Raw genomic sequence first — 21,859 nt, 5'->3', positions numbered from 1 at the left:
CTGTGAGTGTGTATGGCCACAGCTAATGTTTCTATCTATTCTCCTGCCTTACAGTCTGCACAGTGACCAGGAAGAGATCACCTTCATCATGTTCCAGTCTTTGCGAGAGGACGATGAGGACGATGGTGAAGGTACAGAGAGGAAGAGGGAAGAGTTGGACATAGCAGTACATGTTAAACGTGACCCAGGGCAGACGGAGGTCGCTATCCACTCTCCATATTGGATGGTGAATAAGACCGGCAGGTTGCTGCAATACAAGGCTGATGATATCCACCGCAAACACCCGCTGGACTATGACATGCCGCTGCTCTTCTCCTTCAAACCTCGCAACTTTTTGAGAAACAATAAGGTAAGAGGAAGTAATGTTTCATTTCAAACCCGATTTATATAAATGATTTAAGAATTTGACTCAATTTGACTGATTTTTCAATTAAATTATTTGTCATTATTATTTGCTTAATGAATAATAAGTCAATGACAACCTTATTTGTACCACAATGAAATACAGTATCAAAGCCACTCATATACTAGACTATTGAGGTTTTCATACATTACACAATGATTTACTTATAGTACTAGTAGTATCTCTGATCTCATTCTTTTCATCCCTCAGGTCCGCCTTATGATCTCAGACAGTGAACTCTGTGATGACTTCTCAATGGACACAGTTGGTAGCCATGGACATGTAACATGTAAAGGCAGATATAAAGATTACCTGGTAAGATTTATTTTTCCACAAACATTCAGACATAAACTCACAATGTCCCATGATTTGTTTTTTTAATCTGCTGGATCTAATTGGATGTGTTCTATTTGAATAACACATCCTGCGTACCTTGAATTTTAATGTGTTATTTGTGTGATGTCTTTCTGACCTCAGGTTGGTATAAAGATTGATGCGAGCAGCTTCAGTCTGACCCGCATGGTGACCTTTTTGCCCTTTTACATGCTGGTCAACAGAACCAAGCACAGTGTCTTCATATGTGAGGAAGGGCAGGAGAACTGGACCGAGGCAAAACCAGAACAGGTCAGAGCCAAACCCAATATAATCGAGAATCCATAATTGAGCAGCCCTAAATTAAAGTAAAATCATATCTTTAATTATTAAAATGGTAAATATTTCAGTTCTTTTTGACTTTTGACACATTTAACTTGTGTCTGCTCCAGTGCCGGTCGTGGATGGAGGCATTGGGGTTTGGGGGTTGTTTATGTTTTCATCCATTCATCCCATTCTTGTGAATACAATATCTGACGGACTCTTTGAGGGAATTGTTTACATTTGTTTTAAAAATGTTTTATTTTTCTTTCTTTCTTTTATTCTACATTTAGTCAGGTATTCCCTTCTGGCCTGAGAATGATACCAAGCTGCTTAAGATCAAAGTAGACGGCTGTTTATCCCCTCCGCGGACTATTGACTTCACACAAGCAGAGAACTGCCTGTTGCTGCATCTAGACAACTCTGTGAGTAGACGCACACACAGGGATAATGCGTACAGAGTAATTTTTTACAGGATGCATCTATTCACATTGACTATATATATGATTATGTACATTCTGGTACATTGGTTTCTGTCCTGCAGGTGGGTGGGATCACTGTGGATGTGAACCCGACAGATCACGCGGCTACGATCCGATTCTCAGAGTACCACGATGGCGCAGCCCCCTTCCTCATCATCAACCACACCAAAGACCAGAGTCTTCAGTTTCAACAGAGGTGGGAGAACAAAAGGAGGCAGTTAAAGAGGAAATAAATTGACCGATTTTAGTCATGCTGCATCTCGTCAGCACTAAAAACCAAATGGGTAGAATCATTAGCACATGGTCTCAGACTGAAAAAGGTCAAATCCAGACAACATTCATGATGCGGCTGTAGCATGTGACCATGGTTCATCATGCCATCACATACAGTATGTAACATAAGGGTTATGGTGAAAAACTGAAATTAGTTGTTGAGCTCAGTGTACTGTGAACTGATAGAGATAACAATGATGGCAAGGAGGAGGTGAGGAGTGGAAGAGAAAAGAAAAAATATAGTTGTAGTGTTTACTGAATATCGATTGATAACATATACCGGTACTTGATTCAAGTGAAGCAAAATGTGATACTTCTTATTTTAGTTTAAAACTTTTTCTGTACAATATTTCCGGCTGCTTTATCCCATAATATTACATTATTATTATCCGTCTTTGGTGTTAGTGCTGTCTGTAAAGGTTCCTTCAAAGTATTCAAGGTTTCATTTTAATTATTCTGCGAATGTGCCAGTCCCACAGGATGAAGTACACAGTAAATAGAAAATCTCTGTGGGAGTTGCCAGGTTTAGCATGCTTATTTATTCAATGTCCATGAATTATTTTTTTATTCAAGGATTGTCCCTCTGCAATTTTTGTTTCTGAATGACATTTTTTTCATATTGCTCACATTGTAAACAGGAGGTTTTACTTTTACCAGCAAAGTAGCAAAACATTCACATTTCACATTCATATTTCTCTGACATATATTTTGCCCATTTGTTGAATGACGATACTCTCTTCTTTCATTACAGCAACTTCTAACTATTTAGTTAATGGCAACTAACAAGTAGTTTTGCTGACAGCAATTTTATGTTTGTGTGTTATGGGTCATGCAGCGCCAGGGAAGAAACCTCGTGGGTGGCTGACGAGCTGCTCGACCTCTCCTTCTCAGTGGAGGAGGACAGGTAGAAAATTATGAGAAAGACCAGCTCTTGTGATACACTGTGAACTCAAGAGAGACAGAAAGATATGGATTTAAGAAAAGGAGAGGATTTAACAAAAAAATTTTTTAAAAAAGTGTAGCAATAAGTTATTTTTTGCTTCCACATTTTCTGTGGTTCCCAGATGATAAAAAAAAATAAAAAATTAAGCCAGACTTTTTCCACGCACAAAATCTCAAGAAGTTATTGAATTTCAGGAACATTCAAATCCACAAGAGTAGAAGTAAAAACACTAAAATACACAACAGTTATCCCAGCAGTGAATAAACAGTTATTTAGTGCAACATATGAGCAACACACAGTCCTCATAACTGTTCTTGTCTAACAAGCTAATGCAAAACAAGGGAGTTGTGGATGACCCTAGGTGGAAGGAAAAGGGAAAAGCATGAAAAGAAGACAGACACACATGAGGCAGCACTTACACATGGATTTAGGTATATTTACAAGATTAATGTCACAGTCACTTGAGTTCAAAGTGTGGTCAGATCAAGAGTGCAGGTAAAGATGGGTAGGAGAAGACTGTTTCTGTTCTGGTTCTGGTCCGTCTGTGTAATCTGCTCCTCCTCTGCCAATGTGAACTAACCCTGTGTTGGCCAAAATAACAATTTAAAGACTTCCACCTATAAATTATTTGTTTGCAAAGAGGTTACTATGGATTTAATTTCAAATTGATTGATTTAAATGATCTGATGGAAATGTACAACAGGGGTCATTGCAGCAGAGGAAAATGAGCAGGCTAGACATCTAAACCCATTCTTTCATTTGTTACTATGTTCCTTTGGTCTCCTATGAAGTGCAGACATCTTTACTCGTAGAAATACTAGCTTTGAATGCTGCTGACTGGATGGGATTCTGCCAGTGGAATCACACCGAATGCTTCTTCAAGTCGCTCCGTTGTTGCATCGACTAGTATTCTCTTATTTTTCATCTCCACCCATAGATTGTGGCTTCCTCGCTTCCTTTCTTCTATTCTCTCCCTTTCCCTTGTTTTCTTATGTCTGCTTCATCTTGTGCGATATCAAGATCAGTGTTAGCGTGAACGCGCTTAAACAAAACTTGTCTCTCCAGGAGAGGTACTGGGGACTACTGGGTGTTTGTCCATTGTACTGTCGCTATCATATTTGTGTCTGTCCATGGGAACTGTTTGTGTACTCTGGAACTTTGGATGGGATGGCTGTCATTGCAGTATATTCTTGGTGGCGGGGCTGTGTTATAACGTTGGTTTTACTGTGGAATTGTACTGTTGTCTGTTATTTTCTCACTACCATGTCAAATCAATATCACTTCATACTCTTTAGTGGTTATTACTAATGGATTTGCCATGTGTGTGTTTTGGTGGCTTTCTTGTGCATGCAGCTCTCAGAAGATGGCACAGTCGGAGGAGATAGATGCTGGGAGAGCTGTGCACTACACCTGGGCTGAACCCACCGGATCCCGAGAGCTTTCCTGGAAGTGTGGCTCATACAGTGGGAAACTGAAGAGTGAGGAGGTACTGTACCTGAGCCAGAAAGTCCTGTGTGTACCTGAGTAATAATATATATATATCAAATCCTCAGAGGACATCTTCAACTCTTCCTTTGTTAAAACTAAAGCAACTTCTGTCTCTGTTTACAGGTCTGCTTACAGTATAGCTCTAAAGAAATATTTGTTACCTTGCACACAGACCTTACATAGCCATCGCATTTATCATGCTTAAGAATTTTCCTTCAAATATTTCAGCGTGGATGCTCATCATAAATCCACCTGTAAAAGTAAAACAAAGCTAAATAGAGACCTGAAGACAGAATTTGTTCTGCAACGTTCTGTCTGAAGTTTATGACAAATGATACAGCAAATTAATAAGCGTTCTTAGCACTTTATGATGACAAATAATACATGTCTCTGTAGTACAGAGGGTAGATAGATGCAGTTTAACCTTTGTGCTTTTTGATGTGAACACATCTGAAATGTGACATTGTCCTATGAGATGCTGTGATGTTTGTTAAATGCGCATGGTCGTCTGTTTTACTTTCATCTTCAGGACCTGCGCCAGGACATGAATGATGATGGAAAACTGTTTGTGATCTCCTTTTATGAAGGTAAAGTGTAACATCTAGACCACTTTAATGCACATTGTATATTTGTTTTTTAACAATTTTGGATTCACTTAACATTTTCCTCAAGAAAAAGTTTCCCTTTTGCGGATAAATTCAGTTAAGTATGGTTTGTGTTGATGCAAAGGTCTCCAGCGTGTTGTGCTGTTCACTGAGGAGCAACGTATCTACAAGCTGCTCTGTGAGAGCGAGAAGGCGCAGCTGGCGGAACAGGAATACATGTTGTCTCTGAAGAACATGGGCGTGTCCCTCGTCAACAACACCAGCGGCCAGGAGGTCTCCTTCATTGGGATCACAAGGTAGATAACAAACCACAAACCCGGTTTGGCCCACTGGCTCACTATCACATACGCGTGTGTTACGCAAAGATATAGAGATGTAATTTGTATATTTCAAGTTAACAACGTCGTCCTCTGATTTGCAGTTGGGTTTGTCTTGACCAACAATATCCAGCCTCAGACATTATTGGCTTAGCTGATGTGTAATTGTTTGACTGAAATTAGATCAAATCATATCGATGACCTTTTTTGTGTGTGATTTGTTTCTGCTTGTCCCATAGTTAAAAAATACAGATTTAAATTTAATTATGTAATTTTATACTTCACATAATCACGGAGTAATCATTCACTGAAATTTAGATGAATTGAAGGTTTTAGAACGTTTTGCCTGTAATCTATATTGTTTAACACAATAGACACAATAGTGTCATTTTATCATGACAGCTGCATAATTTTGTACATTTACACCTTGTCTCTGTTTTTTGTTGTAGCTCGGATGTGGTTTGGGAATTTAAGCCTAAGAAAAAGAATCGGTGGAAAACTCTGAGCACTAAAGAAACTGAGCTTTTAGAGAATAGCTACAAAGAGTACATGGAATCTTCACCTGTAGACAATGCCATCGTCGACATCGTGGAAATCAACTTCCAGGTAACTCTAAACAGATATGAATATTGTATGTTTAATGTATCGAATTTGAACCACTAACATGTCATAGATAAAATCATTCAAATGTTACAGTAGCTGTTTAGGGTGTGTACATGGGTTTTATTGATAGTTGAAGCTGATAATTAGTTATAGGTGTAATGTTTGAGGTTTGTGGTGTTTGTAACCGTCCCGTAGGTATCCTTTACTCCGGGTGGCACGGACATGCGGATGCTGCAGCCATGTGACGCTCCTCTAAGGAGGCATTACCTGCCTGGAGTGAATGTGGAGTACAGCGTTTCACCACGACAGAGTTCCTACCGTGTCCAGATCCACCGCATACAGGTGAAAGTTTTAAAGGAAAAAAAAACTATATATATATATTTTAGTGTCTTATTTGTTCCCTGCACTAAGATCTAATTCATCATTGTTTGTCTTACAGTACTAAAACCAGAATCCAGAATTTAACTTCTGGAGGTGTTTGTTCCTTTGTATCAACAGACCAGTGTTACATATACATCCTCTCCTCTCACAGATCCAGAATCAGCTGCCTGGAGCCATCTTCCCCTATGTTTTTTACCCTGTTAAATTGCCAAAGTCTATCACCATGGACTCAGGTCTGTTTGTCCATCATGTCATGTTTGATTTAGCATTATGTGTTTTATACATGCAGTGCTCTGGTCTGCTGTGTTATAATGTTAATTTTGTTTTTCTTACAGAGCCTAAACCCCTGACTGACATCAGCATCGTTACCAGAGCAGCAGGACACTCTGACATCTCTCGAATCAAGTAATTGTTTTTTCTGTCAGTCACTCAGTCTTTCCCATGATGCATTTCATTTTCGTCTGCATCTTATTCCACGTGGTATTCACTTCTTAAAACTTATTCAGTTATACTTTGATTCCTACTGACAAATGTCCTCCAGATCTGAATCTCACTTGCCCTTTTTTTTAAATTAAAAAAAGCCTTTGTGACACATTTCAGCCAGATAAAGGCATATAATCTCTTAAATAATTGTTTGTTCCTAAGTGCCTACTGAAATGTCTGTCTGTGCTCAGGTATTTCAAGGTGTTGATTCAAGAGATGGATCTGAAGCTTGATCTGGGCTTCCTGTACGCCGTCCTGGATCTCTTCACCCCAGAGCACGTCGGCATCACCAGCTCAGAACAGGAGGTCGGATACACACATTCATCCACACATACTGAACACATCCCGTGTTTTGTTCAGATTCATTTTCCTGTTAATTATTGTTTGTTTTATTCCATCAGGTGGAACTGTTCGAGAAGGACATCGAGTATATAAAGACAGAACTAAACCATGTCTCTGCTGCCGACACCTCTCCTACCAGCCTCTACGAGTACTTCCACATTTCCCCCATCAAGGTATGTGATTTTTATACTAACACATCTCTTTATCGACCATAAACAAACATTAAGTGAAAGTAGAAAATTAGATTTACTGTCTAAAAAAAATCAAGAACAAGTAAAACAAGAGGAAAATCTATTCACAAGAAACAAGTGCAGGGTTTATCTCTATTGTTTTTGTGATTGTAGCTGCACCTGAGTTTCTCTCTGAGCACGGGAGGAGACGATGGTCTGAAGGAGAAGAGAGATGCAGAACTCATCCCCGTCCAGTCCCTCAACCTGCTGCTGAAGAGCATCGGTGCAACTCTCACTGATGTGCAGGACGTTGTCTTCAAGTATGAACGCACAAAAAGGCCCTGAATGACACATAAATCGCAAGCAGTATCGCTGATTTATTCTTGTGTGACTTGTTGTTGGATAAAATCCTGCTCATTGTTTGGTTTATATGTGGTGTATTTCAGGCTGGCCTTCTTTGAGTTGACCTTCCAGTTTTGCACCACTCAGCAGCTGCAGTGGGAGGTCATCAGACATTATTCTAAACAGGTAACACATATTCAAAGTGACAAATGCTATATTATATTATATTATTAACTTTTGTGTTTCTTCACATATGAATAATCATAAAGCGTGGAAGCCGGCAAACCAGGCCCTGGCATTCAGGTTTCCCTGTGTGTGTATTTCAGGCTATTAAACAGATGTATGTGCTGGTTCTGGGCCTGGACGTGCTCGGAAACCCCTTTGGTCTGATCCGAGGACTGTCAGAGGGAGTGGAGGCCTTCTTCTATGAGCCCTATCAGGTAGGGATGTGATGCACAGACTGGTCAAGCCAGTGCCAGTGCTATTGATTGCATTAAAAAAAGGCCAAGTTTGATGCCCATGATTACAAATGAACATTTTATACTAATACACATTACGCTTTTAATATATTTAAGGAATCCGGCGTTAGTGAGGAACAAACTAAAAACCTATTGAATATTAACAGGAGTCAGCTTTGTGTTTAGGGCGACATACAGTATGGCTTTTTAGGGCCCCTGCAGTGGTTACATTGTCTTTTAGATGTCTGCATGTATAATTGTTGTATGGGGGTTTTCCAGGGAGCTATACAGGGGCCGGAAGAGTTTGTTGAAGGAATGGCTCTTGGGGTGAAAGCTCTGGTTGGAGGAGCTGTAGGTAAGAAGCAAATTAATCTCTATGCATAAAATCCAGAATTGGATGAAATGAAACTGTATGTCACAAATAAATAAATATCTCATACAGTATAGTCACTTATTCATGTCCATCCTATACATCTTTCATCCAGGGGGTATAGCAGGTGCAGCCTCCAGGATAACAGGCGCCATGGCAAAGGGCGTGGCGGCCATAACGATGGACGAGGAGTACCAGCAGAAGAGACGAGAAGCTATGAACAAACAGCCCAGTGGCCTGAAAGAGGGGCTAACCAGGGGTGGAAAAGGACTGGTGTCTGTACGTACAATACATCGTGTTTGCACTATATTGTGAGGGACCTCGCCTATGACAAGTCATTTACCGCTGTTAGATGACATTGTCTCATTTTCTTTTCAGGGATTTGTTAGTGGGATCACAGGGATTGTGACCAAACCGATCAAAGGTATGTTGATTACGTTTTTAAAAAGATTTAAATTGTATAAAATATTGTGGAAAATCAAATAAATAGCCGTCCAACTCCTATGGATTGTATGGGTATCTAGATTATTCATGTCAGTTTTCATGCATGTGATGTATTATTTTGCAGGAGCCCAAAAGGAGGGAGCCGCAGGCTTCTTTAAAGGTGTCGGGAAAGGTTTGGTCGGTGCAGTTGCCAGACCTACAGGAGGCATTATTGACATGGCCAGCAGTGCTTTCCAAGGAATCAAAAGGTGTGTTTAATTCTGTGTGTGCTGTACAGACAGGTTAATGTGTCTGCAACACTAGTGTGTATGCAGATTGGTGGTATATATATGAAAGTGTGTGCGTTCTTCTGCTAGTATTTGCAGTGTGTGTGCGTCATGCTCAGTTGTGTCTCCTATTGTTTTAGGGCGGCGGAGACGTCACAAGATATTGAATCACTGCGTCCTCCTCGCTTTATCCACGAGGATGGTGTCATACGACCATATAAGGAGCGGGAAGGCCTCGGCAGTCAGATGCTCCAGGTAGGACGTAAATCTGCTCTGCATGGCACTCATAGAATTAAGATTAGGAAAACTCTACTCACTTTAATGCAACTATTATCAATATTATCGTTATTATTATTATTACCATTGTGACAAGTCTGCTTTAAGGTATTTTAATTGTCTTGTTGCTCAGTCAGTGATTCACCTCTGAGCCGCTTCAGTTCAGAGATAAAATTAACGTTTTCAAGTTCAGGAAAAACAAATGTGTGTGTTTTACTGCAGTAGAGCCACTGTGCAGTCCCACTTTGTTGTTGTTTTCGCTCTTTACTGCTCAGATAACGTGATTTGTTTGGTGGTGATGTGTTAACTAACTTTTGTTTCTGCAAAGTGTGCCAATCCTGAATACAATTTGTAGTGCTCAAGATTTTGTTTTAGCCAATATAATTATTGCAGCCATTTGAATGAGCATGCTGATGATGGTGATGAGCACATCAGTCTGAAGCTGGTTCAGAGCAAGTGTGTTAGTAGAGTAGGTTTCTCATATTTGTATATTTTAGTGTTGCTTTGAACTGTTGTGGTTCCGCTTCATTGAGAGTGTGCGCTTTAAGCTGTGGCTTGTGTTTTTGTGCTGACGTTACCTAACAGTACTGCTGGATGGAGTGGGTTGAAGTTGCTGCTTACGAGTCTCAGGTCAGAGCTACCCTGTTTAGTTTTATAGGCTTGATATGTAGGATTTCCCATATAACGTCCTAGAATAGATTTGTGTGTGTTGCTGACTCTTTATTTCCTTTAAAGTCTAAAACGTTAGTGGTGCATCAGCAGATCAGAAGGACTGAGTTGTAGTGGCTTTGAGCCCAGTGTTGGTCTGAGTGCAGTAGCTGTAGCTGTGTGGGTAGAAACAGGCTCTTGTCTCTCTGCTCTGACCTTGACTCTTCTCTCCTGTCGCGTCCACAGAGGAGACTGGCCTACAGTGAGCGGTGTAGAACTGGCAAAGAGGATGAGGGTGATGAAGACGATGTGTAGAGACTAGAAGTCACAGCTGTAGTCTGTAGTCTGTAGTCTGTGCCGCAGTTTGAGTCCATCTGTCAGTTAGAAGCTCCCTCTTTGAAGATTGAAACAAATCAAAGAAATGTCTTTGAGCAATTTAAGAAATTTGTTTCCATGTATTTAATATTTTTTTAGTTGTGTGTTCATTTGATTCGTTCTTTTCTTTATTTGTCCTCGGTATCTGTCATCTTTTATTTCTTCTACATTCTTTTTCCCATCACTTTCTCATAACCAGCAAAAGAAACCTCTCCTGTCATTGTTTAAACATTCATTAATTCCTTATAATTATTTATATATATATATTCAAGTGTCTGTTTTCTTTGTTAATGAATGTTGTTTGATTTATCATTCTGTCATTCACCATCCCTCCTCCTCTCAATAAAACTGTTGTAAACCTCTACCTGCCATTTTCTTTGTTTCATCCCATCTCTCCTCACCTCCTCACAACACTTCATACTTCCATTAGAGGAAAGTTTTGTGCAGCTGTTTTGCAGAGGACCGTGGTAGCTCATGCTTATTTACTGTAGGCAGTCGGAACGTGGATATGTTGGATTTCATATTTTACTTTAATTCAGACGCTTCTTTCTTTTCCCTCTGTGCTGTTGGTTGAAATATTTACTTCCTTGTTTTTCTGTCCTCTTTCAGAAAATTGAGAATGGACGTTTTGCCAAGTACAGATACTTCGCTCATGCCAAAGTCAATGAGTCTGACTTCCTCATGATCACCAAGAGGTGAGTGGTGTTTGGCATTGATTGACTATGAAAAAAGGAGCGAGATTATTGATATGATATTTCTGTGCCCCATGTTAAAGCTGCCAAAATAAATAAGCCACAGTATCAAGCAATGGGGATTATATACATTGCACCATACTGAAGTATTACTGTCTCTCTGTTGCTTTTTTCTAATCTAAACTATGTACGAGTTACTGGACGTCTGAATAAAAAGGGGATGAATGAAATATCAATCAATTTAGCTCTGTTAAGATTATCTAACCACCAGTGTGCTGGATCCTTTACCTATGGTGTCCTACAAGAAGGTGTTAATGCCCCACTTTGCTATTGCTCTTCCAGGGGCATATTTTTTGTGACCAGGGGCACATTTGGCCAGCTGACCTGTGAATGGCAGTATCTGTTTGAGGAGTTCACTAAGGAGCCAATGATTGTAGAGGACCGCCGACTACGCATTGAGGCCAAGGTATCAAACCCCTAATCCAAACTGAACCCTCTGTTGCCTTTTTCCATCTGAGGGGACAAATGTGTTTTTTACAGGTTTGAGAAACAGTTGTTTAGTTCTTAAACTAACTTGTTTATGTATTGCAGGAGAGAGTAAAGTCAGTCTTCCATGCCAAAGAGTTCGGGAAGATCATAAACTTTAAAACGCCAGAGATAGCCAAGGTAAGTTCCTTTGTATATAATATAATACAATATAATATAATTATATATGATATATACAGTATGATATTGAAACTGTCAGACTGTGCTTTGTTTCTTCTTTTACTTCAGTGGGTTCTTACCAAATTGGAGGATGCAAGAGACAGTTTACCCAAATACTGAATCATCAAGAGGAGCTGATGAGAATTTGGGGGAAAAAAAAAAAAAAGTAATCACACACATAAACACACACACAGTCTGTGTGTGTGTCAGTGCCTTTGTTCTTTACTGCATGCTAGTTTTGTTTACCTCCATGTGTGAGTAGTGCTAAAAAAAAAAAACACACACACAGAAGATGCTGTATGTCGACTGTTAGTGTGCGTCCGGGGGTGAGAGACTGGGTGAGTAGTTTGTATGTGAGCATGCTAACAGAAATGCTATAAAGGGATTCATATGCGGACAGCTGACCTAACATTTATTTAGCACAGACGCTCAGAATGCATTGAACCAAACATTGTGTCAGTCACTTAGCTCTGATTTTGCACACATCTGATGGATTTTTAATGATTTATTTTATTAAAACTACTGTAGAGTCTTAAGTTTACAAAGACATCCTCTAATATCTGCCTGAGTCTAATGCCACCAGTTTCCTCAAAGCTCTGCTTTTCGCACACATTAAGTCACTAATTTCATTCACTTTCACTGGACAGCTTGAGTAATATTATGGCCAAATGGACTGGAGTTGTTGAAGCTCATTTAAGGTACACTGATTGTTTTACTGGGTTATATAAAAGGGATTCTAATTAAGTTTTTCCTTAATAATGAACATAATTCATAATGTACGTTATTAAAAAGCATCTTCTTTTTACGTCTCTATATTGTTCCTCTTTTTTATACATTTCTGCAAGATAAAGACTGTTGAGTGTGTTATTTACAGACGCATGCTATTTTTATACCGTACTTACATGTATCAATCTGCTGTATATTGATCTCATATAATATCCTGTCTGTAAATATCCATACTCACAATAGTCTGTATTCTGGCATTGCAGATTGTAATTTTGTGATTTTTATGTTTTTATACCACACATATGCAATGTCAACTATGTTGATGAATTATGAAGAGAAAAGTATATTTAAAAGAAATGAATGCTAATTATTATCTGCCGCTGTTTACTCTGATGTGTATTTTAAAGTTTTGCTTTTGGTTTTGGGGTGCATCGCAGTTTAATATGACTAAATTTTTCTGTAGCCATTAATGTTTGTCTTTTATGTTTTTGGGGAGCAAAATGTTCACTGCAGTGGCTTAATTCTTTTCCCTGCTGTTTTCAAAAAAATAAAATGTATGTGTTTCAAATTTCAGTGCACTCTTTATTTCATTAACCCATAAAATATCAAACATTAAAATTGCACCCTTTATTATATAACTATAATTTCTTATTGAAAATGACATTATATAAATATAATTTCTATCTATCCTGAGAGGAAACAGTGGTGGAACGTCAGCCCAGAGGTTCTGCTGACTGTCCAAATAAGGCACATAAAGGCAAAAGCAAATAAAAGTGGATAATTTCTACACAATATGAAATCAGATCAAACTGAACTTTTAGCAGCTATTGCACAGTGTACCAAGCACTCAAAAATACAGAGTGCCTAAGAAATTATAGCATAAATATTCCACACAATGGCTCTATGATAAGACTTTCCACTAATTCTCACTTCTACAGGAAAGTATTCCCAGCATATCAGCATATATACAGTGAAGACTAGTAGTTTGATTACAACATGTTCATATTCTCTTTGGTTGGTATTACAAGCACAAAAGGCGTAATTCTTTTGTGGCGCTCCTCGTGTCTTTCCTTCTGTCCTGCTGTAATCCCTTAGTCTCCTCTTCTGTCATCCTTTTATTTACACCAGATTGAACTCCTTCAGGTTGTGTCTCAGGATGGTATCTTTGACAGCTACAAAGACGAAGCGGATGTTTTCTGTGTCTGTAGCGCAGGTGAAGTGAGGGTACAGCGTCTTGTCCTTGTCTGGATTTTGTTCTTGGTACATTTTCAGGATGAATTCTTGAGCTGCTCCAGGATCCTGCTGAGGTCCTGCAATTTGGGGTCAGTATTATCTCAGTGAGACTGTTACTAAATTCACCATATAAATGATTTCTGCCATTGGTTGTACAGAAAAGAAAGTTGTGTGCGTATTATCTTTGATCTTAGTCTCAAAACCCATAGTTAGATATTAAGGGATCAAAGCTGTTTAGGTTTAAAATGTGCAAATGAGGTTCACTTAATATCAGTCAGAGCATCTAACCATACAGTATGTACACAAACCTGGTGCAACCACAGCCCTTGACCTACAGTATCTACATACAAACTGAAGATAAGTGTGTGAAGAGATAAACTGACCTGTAAATTCAGGGAAGTAGGTGGATACGTGAGAGTGCATGATTTTCTCCTTAAGGATGTCAGTCTTGTTGAGGAAGAGGATGATTGAGGATTTCTGGAACCAGGGGTAAGTTATGATAGTCTTGAACAGAGCCTTGCTCTCCTCCATACGGTTCTGAAACATGAAGAGGCAGCAATGACCACAGACGGATTGATTTTAAAGGAACCAAAGTCTGGATCAGGATCTGCCGATGAATCGACCCCTCACCTCGTTGTCGCACTCAGCCAGGACCTGGTCATACTCACTGAGCGCCACCAGGAAGATAATGGAAGTGACGTTTTCAAAGCAATGGATCCACTTCCTCCGCTCTGACCTCTGACCCCCCACATCCACCATCCTGCCAATCCCAAACAACATAAGCGGTAAGTCACCTGTGATTCCAGTTCTGTTGTAACATAGGTAAGCTGCTGCCCGTTGTGTTGGTAATGCTGTATCTCACCTGAAAATGACATTCTCCATATCAAACGGGTATTCAATGATTCCCGTGGTTGGCACTCGGACTCTGAGGATGTCCTGAAGCTCAGGTACATAAGACGGTTCTGAGATTCGCTCCAGGTCGGAGAGATAGCTGAAAGAATGTGCAGACAATAATTGGAGGGAGGAGAAAGCAAAGATGATACCAGAGTTCGATTTTTGTGAAAATACACTACTCACAAAAAGTTAGGGATGTTCAACTTTCGGGTGAAATTTATGGAAAATGTAAAAGGTTCATGCTACGGCGATGTTATATCATGAAATTTGGACATTTAGGTAGAGGTATGGAATAATAACATCTTCATCTCAAACAATGTGTTGAAACAAAAGCTAACAACAGTGGTAGGTATACCACAACAAAAAATGTTAATGTCTCAATAACTTATCATGCTTTTCTCTGCTTTTCTGTGACTCTTCCAGTTTCTGTTCAACCTGCTGATGACACTTGGTGACACCATAAGGCTTAAGCTCACGTTTTGCTCCATGAAGTCAAAATCAAAATGAAGAGCATGATCAAGAGGACTGTTTAAATACAAACTGTCATTGAACCAGAACGTTTAGTGGTCGATTCATGAATTCGATTCTCGAAATGTCATGAGTATTCAATAATTTTTTTGCACTGGAGCCATATGGTGTTGCGGACCCCTTCTTTTTGTTTCCCGATTCATGAATCAGACACTTGACACTGTGATTTTTGCAGTTTTTCACCTTGTTAGGGAACAGTAGATGTTAAAAGTACTGAAACACTGAACAGTTGGAAATGTGCATTGAAAAGTTTAGAGAAGGTCAAACTGAGTTCACCTAGTGCATTTTAGGTTCATTCTGAATTTTTCATCCAAACTCTGAATATCCCTAACTTTTTGTGAGTAGTTGTGTATGTTTTTCTGAACTAAAGAAATATGAGAAACCTAAATTGTGGCAACAAAAGGACAGCTGTTTTTGTAGAACTTTACTACAATACAATACAATAGAAATATAGAAAAACAAATGCACACTTCTTTATGCTGCATTTTTATTTCCAAAAACAATAACTGCAACCTAAAAAAAGTTTCTCTTTTCCTTCTTATCATCAGTGAATCATCAGTAGCTTCACAAAAAAGTGGTTTTTAATGTTTGCAGAGCTCTGACTGACACTCACTATTTGGTGGAATCTGACAGCTGGTACTCCCTGCGCCGGTCGTAGCACTCCTGGACCCCTCCATCCTCCCACAGACTCTTGATGGCCGCTGCAAGGCCTTGATCTAACTCCTCCACCTTATCCACTTCTACCTCCAGGACTGAGTTTGCATGGCCCTGTAAACACATGAAGGACACAAATACAATAAAGACATTGAGTCTGTGGAAACAGATCAAGGAGAAGAGAAGAAACATGAAGAAAGTTTATCACTCATCTCACTACATCCAACTGTGTCTTAGAAATCATATTAATATCTTGATATCTTACTGTGCACTAGGGGGTTTTTTTTGTTCTACTTGTGCAGCTTATAAAGAACGACTGAGAAAAACAGCTGAAATGTGTTGCTCTCATGCAATATAGAACATTTTGTGAAAGAAATGTAAAGAAAACATAAAAATTGCTGACTGTAAATTTCATATTTCAATTAATAACAGTATCACAAATTGACCTTGAGTGAGAAAGACTCAAAAACAAATCTGATAAGATCACTTACCATGGAAATAGACTGTGGTGTTATTTCTTGTCTTTTAACACTATTAAATTGACAAAGTGAAAGTCTGATTTATCTGAGTCAGAGCTGAAAAAATCTGCAGTAAGGACGGCATACAATGAAAAAACTAAATATAACCAGTAACCAAAAGAAGAGAGAGTTCAAATGTAGTAACCAGCACAAGGAGCAGACCTGGTTCTCCGGACTGGCGAAAGCTATGCTGAGTGTCTCCATGGCTCGGATCATGGTCTGCATGGACGTGTAGATGTTCTGGAAGACCAGTTTGGCGTAGCTCTTCTTGTCCTCAGCTGTGTATCCGCCTCCATGGATGATCCTCATTTGTTTGATAAAGGTGCTCTTCCCACTCTCTCCAGTACCTGTTGGATACAGTGACAGTTTCATCCAATAATATATTCAGCATATTACACCCTAACCCTAATATGAAGATGTGACAGTTCAACCTGGCAACTGAGTAATAATAAAAATAAGAATTGTCATTATTATAATTGCATAGACACATCTGTCTGTTCTGTGCTGTACTGCTATGACAACTGTGTATTGCCAGCTTCACTGTGCAGGGACAAACAGGCAAACTGAACTATTTGAATGGATATTTGACTGCCAAAGGGACATCTGTAAATATCTGGGTGCTGCAGATGAGCACCTTTTACTCTCGCCATTTCAAAGGCTGTGAGCTAAATGATGTCAGTGCTTCACTGTCAGTGAGCTATAGGCAGGCCGGGGGCGGTTGAAGTGGCCATGACACAAGGTAACCTGAAGTAGAGTAGGTGTGTTTGTGTCAGGGCCCTGTGGTTGTATGTTGTGTCAACACTAACAAACACACAAACACTACACTTAAAATGTTACAATGCCTTTACACTTTGGTGCAGTTTACATTTTCAAGATGAGCAGTTTTACTGGATTCTGGCTCCGAAACACCCACACACACACGCGCGCACACAGAGAGTTTCTGTCACAATCCCCTTCACCTCTTACAGCAGCACAAGCTCCTAATTTTCTCATTCAGACCACATGATGCTGTATCTATTTGCTTAACAAATGTGTGTTTGTTAACTGACTTGAATATTCGAGGTTGCCGTGTTTGCCTGTAGAGTGTAGGGGTGGGCCATGCATGTGAGTGTGTGCGTGTGTGTGTGTGCCTATGCTGTGCTTTGAAGACACACCTGCATCTGTATACCTGCTCTTCTGGGACCTGTCAAATGTGTTAAGGCTGTGTGATGATCCTGAGTAGTGTCTGCAGTTTCCTGGCTGTTTTGCATGGCATCATGAACACATGAGTCTTTACATCTTAGCAAACAAGCTCTAGACAAATTGTGTGGATTTGAATGCACCTTGTTTACAAGTCAAGTTTCCTGAGGATTAGCGGAGGGGGTTGGGCAAGACGAGCAAGTAAACACTGTCAAGGAGGCAAATCACGATCCTGCACATCTGCTGTGTTTTACTTGTGAAGAGAGTCGGCATCAATCTTTTATCACATATTATGATCATTATAGTTATTTCTATTGTGACAGGTCTCTGTAATGTAGCACTTCCTCAAATCTTTGTTTTAAGTGTATTAATATTTAATGCTGGGAGTTGCAGTCATGCAAATGGCCCACGCTACGTGGTTGACTGTTTGTAGAAATGCTTGATTCATGCTTTCATTCATGTGTTTTATGCTTTCCCTTACTTCATCTTGCAGTCATTACTGATCTGAATGATCTAAATGACCCATAAATGTGAAATGTGCACAGTGTAGAGCAGTTCTGATATGACTGTATTGTAGCTAGGTCAGCTTCAAGGTCGCTGCTGTTTCTCTCTGCTTCACTCCCACTCGTCCTCTCTGGGGATCTGACTGTGACCATCCTAATGAAATCCACTGAGATCTCTGAGTCACTCTGATCAAGTAAATACACCCTCAAATACCCAATATCTATTCACCTATATTACATCTAACATATCTAGTGGATACAAGATCCGCAACACACCGTGTGATTTGGACAGAATCATTTCAAGTGTGGTCTCAAGTTGTGACAACAATCTGTTTTCATTGTCTGAGGGCAGTAAGTTGTGATAACTGACTCATCTTTGTCCTGGTGACTTGTTCCACCTGTTCCTGTTCAGAGCCCCAACTCCCCCAACAGCTCTTAGAGTAACTTTGTAATCAGTGACATGCATACACTCTGACACAGTCCATGCTATGATCAATATTGATGTCCACCTTTTTTCTTTTTCTTTTTAAACTCATCTACCCATAATGTGTTGGCCATCTGGTTTAAACTAGAAGAGGCTTCTCAAATCAAGTGAAAGGGGATTTTTAATAAATAGTGGTTTAGCAGCTCCTTCTACGAGAGCGGTGGAGGCACAGCTACAGCTCATGTGCTGCTCAGGGATGGATTTGCATTATTTTTGCATGAGGCGCGCCCGCAGCAGCTAGTTATGACTTTCAAACACACCACTGACCGAACTGAGGCCTTGACAGTGACTCATGTCTCTGATGTGTTCCCACACTGCTGCAGTTAAAATGGGTGTTGGCCAAAACACTGATGGATGCTCTTTGGCTTCCATGTGGCAACACTCTGTTTCCTCTTTCACTCGATCTGCCGGACGTCCCCAAAACTCCACTAGTAACTAAGAACACAGGAGTGTGGTGTTGAATGAAAGAACCAGGGCTGGAGAGAGTTTTCCCTCCACGCTCTCCTTGCACACCTGTCCTGCGTTTCACCTCGTCAGCCCTGTCCCGCTCCTTGTGTGTCTCCACCAATCAGCTTTCTCTGCCCTCCTGTCTCCTCACCTGTTGCTCGTTGCTTTGATTAGCTCTGTTGTATTCAGTCTTGTGTGTCTTTCAGTAGTTCTTGTGTTTTTGTCATGGTGTTCTGTTCTCCTGCCTGTTGTGGGTTATTAAACTTCACTTTGCAAGTATCTGCCTGTGTACACTCCTGCATTTGGGTCCACCTGCTTCCCTCACCCCTGACCTTTCCCATATGACATCACCTGCTAAAGTTTCAGGTGTGTCAGGTCAGGGAACAAATGAAGTAAACTCATTTCTTTCTAGAATCACCAGAACTTTCTAATTGGAAAAAATGACACAGTTAGGCTACACACAGTTTAAACATCACTACAGTGAAGCAGGACAGACCATCTGTACTAATGATTTACTAATGATTTACACACTGACTTGATCTTTCCTCCTCTTTTCCTTTACTCCCTCTCCCTGTGAAGCTAAGGTTTATGATCCCATCATGGGACGAAACACCCACACTTCTCCAGTCCATCATGGAGAAAACACTCTTCAACGCACACACAGCCCGGGGAGAGAAAATCGCTGGAAATGGAAATGTGCTGTCAGTAGCTGCGTTTCCATTACAGATTTTCGCAAAACAAAAGCGATATTTCTGAAACTTCGAAAAAGTGCAATTGCTATTTGCGGGTGTTTCCATTGAAAGGTATTTTGCGAATGAGCCGTAATGCGTCTTGCGTTTCTATGGTGACGGCACAGCGATCTCAGCTGCCTACAGCTGTTGCTGTTATTGTTTTTAACAAAGACAAAAACAGCGCTTGATTGCTGAAAGGCAAAGCCCGTGTGGCGCTGCAGCGGCCACAAATAAGGGCGCACTCGCACGGGCCAGTTGTTCCGCACCATGCTGAAGCCCGAATGCCCCTCCTCTGTCCCCCGCTGGCCCGCACTCACACCACCTCCAACCCAAGCTGCTCAAGCACGGTTGCCTCCGTTGATATAGAGGGATTATTTGTTTACCAACACGGCGGATGTGCGCATTAACCTGACTGCAGAAAGAACGGAGCCTTTTAACACCAGTGGTGATGAGGCGCTGACAACAATATACGGGGTTGTGTCCACACACCCGTACTGGTTTATGTGACTTAAGGTGACATGTCGGTGCAGGAGGGAGTGGGAGCGTGGATGCGAGCCAGTCTCCTTCAACCATGCAGGGAAAAGGGGAATGATAGGAAAGGGTTTTCTAATTTTAATGAGAAACAATGCCCAGGTCAGCAATGCATGACAATAAACATGTGGTTCATTTGTCCCCTCAAGTTACGTAAACCAACACAGCGTGGACACACACAACTCCGGTGACGCCGGTGACGTGTAGAAAAGCGAAAAAAGTGTTTCCATTACACTTTTGCGATACACTTTTGTATCGATACGTCTCAAAAACCACCTCATGAGAGCGCAAAAACTTTTTTGCGATATTTGAGAGTTTTTTCGAAATGTAGGTGTTTCCATTACCAGTTTTTAATTTCGATATTTAGGTTTTGCGCATTTCAAGGGGTAATGGAAACGCACCTAGTGGCAAGTTTCGATTCCATGTCGATGTCCACACACACACACACACACAGCGCAGCCAGGCCACGCAAGGACAAGTCTTTTTTCTCTAGACGTGACTATATTTTTCACTTGGCAAATGAATAAGAACTGATGAAGGATGTGGGGCCTTATCACTGTGCGTTAAAGCGATGGCACAGCTGCCGGGGAGCGGCTGCTGCACACCCGGACGCTACATCCGGAGACAAGACGGACTGAGTGAAAGGAAATGTACAGTTAGATATGAAACTTCTGCCTTCTCGCTTTATTTATGACTTGACTCCTTAATCCAGACTCATACCCGTCTTATCATCACACCCTAAACTACAGAGCTCGGATGGTAGAACCACTTTCTTTCCATTGGTTCATAATCATCATCATTTTTAATAATAGCAACTAATTAGATGACTTGCTGCTCAGTGCTGTCCCACCTGCCATGATACCTGCACGCCCAGGTGTGGTCAGGAAGCATGCAGACCAAATAAAATCCATACCGGCTGAATCACTTATAGGCTACCTGCAGTCTGTGCAACTATGGTATATACACTAAACATCCACCAATGAGCGAAAATAAAGATGTGAATTATTCCATTAGTGTAATATCTTTTTAAGATTTTTTATTATTTATTTATTTTTTATTATTATTATTATTATTATTTTTTTAATGGTGTATGGGTACGTTTGGTTTTTGGGTACTCATAACCTCTGCTTTTCACCAGCAGAGTCTCTTTTAGTTACCGTGCGCACTTTTACTTTAGGCTACTCTAGACAGGGGGGTGAGAAGGGCTGGCTGTGAACTCAGGTGTCGACCTGGTACCCGGCAGGCTGATGCTCACCCAACAGCAGCAGCTTCAGCTCCCGGCGCGAGTCCTTCTTGTCCCTCCTCAGCTGCTTCTCGATCTCCTCGTTGATCCTCTGGTTCTCTTTGTCCTCCGCGGACACGCAGCATCCAGCCATCGCTCACTTCTTCTGAACCAAACGAGACCCTGCGCTGTCAGAAAAGGTGTCCGTGCAGCTTCTTCTTCCTCCTCCTCCTCCTCCCTCCTCCTCTCGCTTCTTCACAAACTCAGAGGCAAACGCCGCAAAGCATCTTCAGCAGGCTTGATTTGCTTCTTGCTGTTCTTTTTCTTTTTCTTCTTCAATCCGAATTTTTTTTTTTATTTAAAAAAGGCAAATTAATTAAGGAGTGAAAAGGGACGAGTTTTAAATGAATAAACCGCGGCTGGCACTTTGGACCATCACTTTGGATCTCCCCCCGGTAAGGTGCTGGCTGCTCTGAGGCTGGATGACACTAGTTGAACTTTATCCAGCGG

The 21,859-nt window shown here is 40.6% G+C and overlaps 2 protein-coding genes across 7 annotated transcripts in view; one reads left to right on the top strand and one right to left on the bottom strand.

Moving 5' to 3' along the window:
- The window catches only part of vps13a (vacuolar protein sorting 13 homolog A), a 36,307-nt gene extending 23,322 nt beyond the window's left edge, over positions 1-12,985 (top strand). Inside the window, exons 50-76 of one of the 6 annotated variants that reach the window (XM_085786633.1) lie at positions 55-349; positions 614-718; positions 881-1,027; positions 1,330-1,461; positions 1,581-1,714; positions 2,627-2,695; positions 4,088-4,220; positions 4,752-4,809; positions 4,952-5,123; positions 5,594-5,750; positions 5,943-6,089; positions 6,280-6,361; positions 6,464-6,533; positions 6,803-6,917; positions 7,013-7,126; positions 7,298-7,443; positions 7,570-7,651; positions 7,792-7,905; positions 8,203-8,278; positions 8,409-8,572; positions 8,672-8,717; positions 8,862-8,985; positions 9,144-9,258; positions 10,912-10,997; positions 11,337-11,460; positions 11,586-11,660; positions 11,769-12,985. In XM_085786633.1, the coding sequence (XP_085642759.1) occupies positions 55-349; positions 614-718; positions 881-1,027; positions 1,330-1,461; positions 1,581-1,714; positions 2,627-2,695; positions 4,088-4,220; positions 4,752-4,809; positions 4,952-5,123; positions 5,594-5,750; positions 5,943-6,089; positions 6,280-6,361; positions 6,464-6,533; positions 6,803-6,917; positions 7,013-7,126; positions 7,298-7,443; positions 7,570-7,651; positions 7,792-7,905; positions 8,203-8,278; positions 8,409-8,572; positions 8,672-8,717; positions 8,862-8,985; positions 9,144-9,258; positions 10,912-10,997; positions 11,337-11,460; positions 11,586-11,660; positions 11,769-11,819 (3,133 nt within the window). In that variant the 3' untranslated portion in view covers positions 11,820-12,985. Of the gene's footprint in view, positions 1-54; positions 350-613; positions 719-880; positions 1,028-1,329; positions 1,462-1,580; positions 1,715-2,626; positions 2,696-4,087; positions 4,221-4,751; positions 4,810-4,951; positions 5,124-5,593; positions 5,751-5,942; positions 6,090-6,279; positions 6,362-6,463; positions 6,534-6,802; positions 6,918-7,012; positions 7,127-7,297; positions 7,444-7,569; positions 7,652-7,791; positions 7,906-8,202; positions 8,279-8,408; positions 8,573-8,671; positions 8,718-8,861; positions 8,986-9,143; positions 9,259-9,864; positions 9,910-10,173; positions 10,673-10,911; positions 10,998-11,336; positions 11,461-11,585; positions 11,661-11,768 lie in introns of those variants that run through there. The other 5 variants (XM_085786634.1, XM_085786635.1, XM_085786637.1 and 2 more) reach the window with 5 other exon arrangements.
- Positions 12,986-12,989: 4 nt separating this feature from the next.
- On the bottom strand, positions 12,990-21,859 carry LOC146981442 (guanine nucleotide-binding protein subunit alpha-14-like). Its single transcript, XM_085786640.1, has 7 exons — positions 21,383-21,859; positions 16,415-16,599; positions 15,694-15,848; positions 14,521-14,649; positions 14,289-14,418; positions 14,042-14,195; positions 12,990-13,735 (listed from the first exon to the last, which is right to left on the bottom strand). The coding sequence occupies exons 1-7, from the start codon at positions 21,501-21,503 to the stop codon at positions 13,545-13,547; spliced, it is 1,065 nt and encodes a 354-aa protein (XP_085642766.1). The 5' UTR covers positions 21,504-21,859; the 3' UTR covers positions 12,990-13,544.

The sequence above is a fragment of the Trachurus japonicus genome, chromosome 9 (genome assembly GCF_045865225.1).
Source record: "Trachurus japonicus isolate A0001 chromosome 9, Traja_1.0".
In the NCBI taxonomy this organism is placed as follows: domain Eukaryota; kingdom Metazoa; phylum Chordata; class Actinopteri; order Carangiformes; family Carangidae; genus Trachurus; species Trachurus japonicus.
Note: the sequence above shows the minus strand (reverse complement) of the source record. Positions and strands in the feature narration are given on the sequence as shown.

Coding starts and splice junctions, on each gene's coding strand:
- LOC146981442 (XM_085786640.1), bottom strand. CDS start 21,503: ATGGCTGGATGCTGCGTGTCCGCGGAGGACAAAGAGAACCAGAGGATC. Junction 16,600..21,382: donor GCTGAAGCTGCTGCTGTTGG/GTGAGCATCAGC, acceptor TGTATCCAACAG/GTACTGGAGAGAGTGGGAAG. Junction 15,849..16,414: donor TCGCCAGTCCGGAGAACCAG/GTCTGCTCCTTG, acceptor ATGTGTTTACAG/GGCCATGCAAACTCAGTCCT.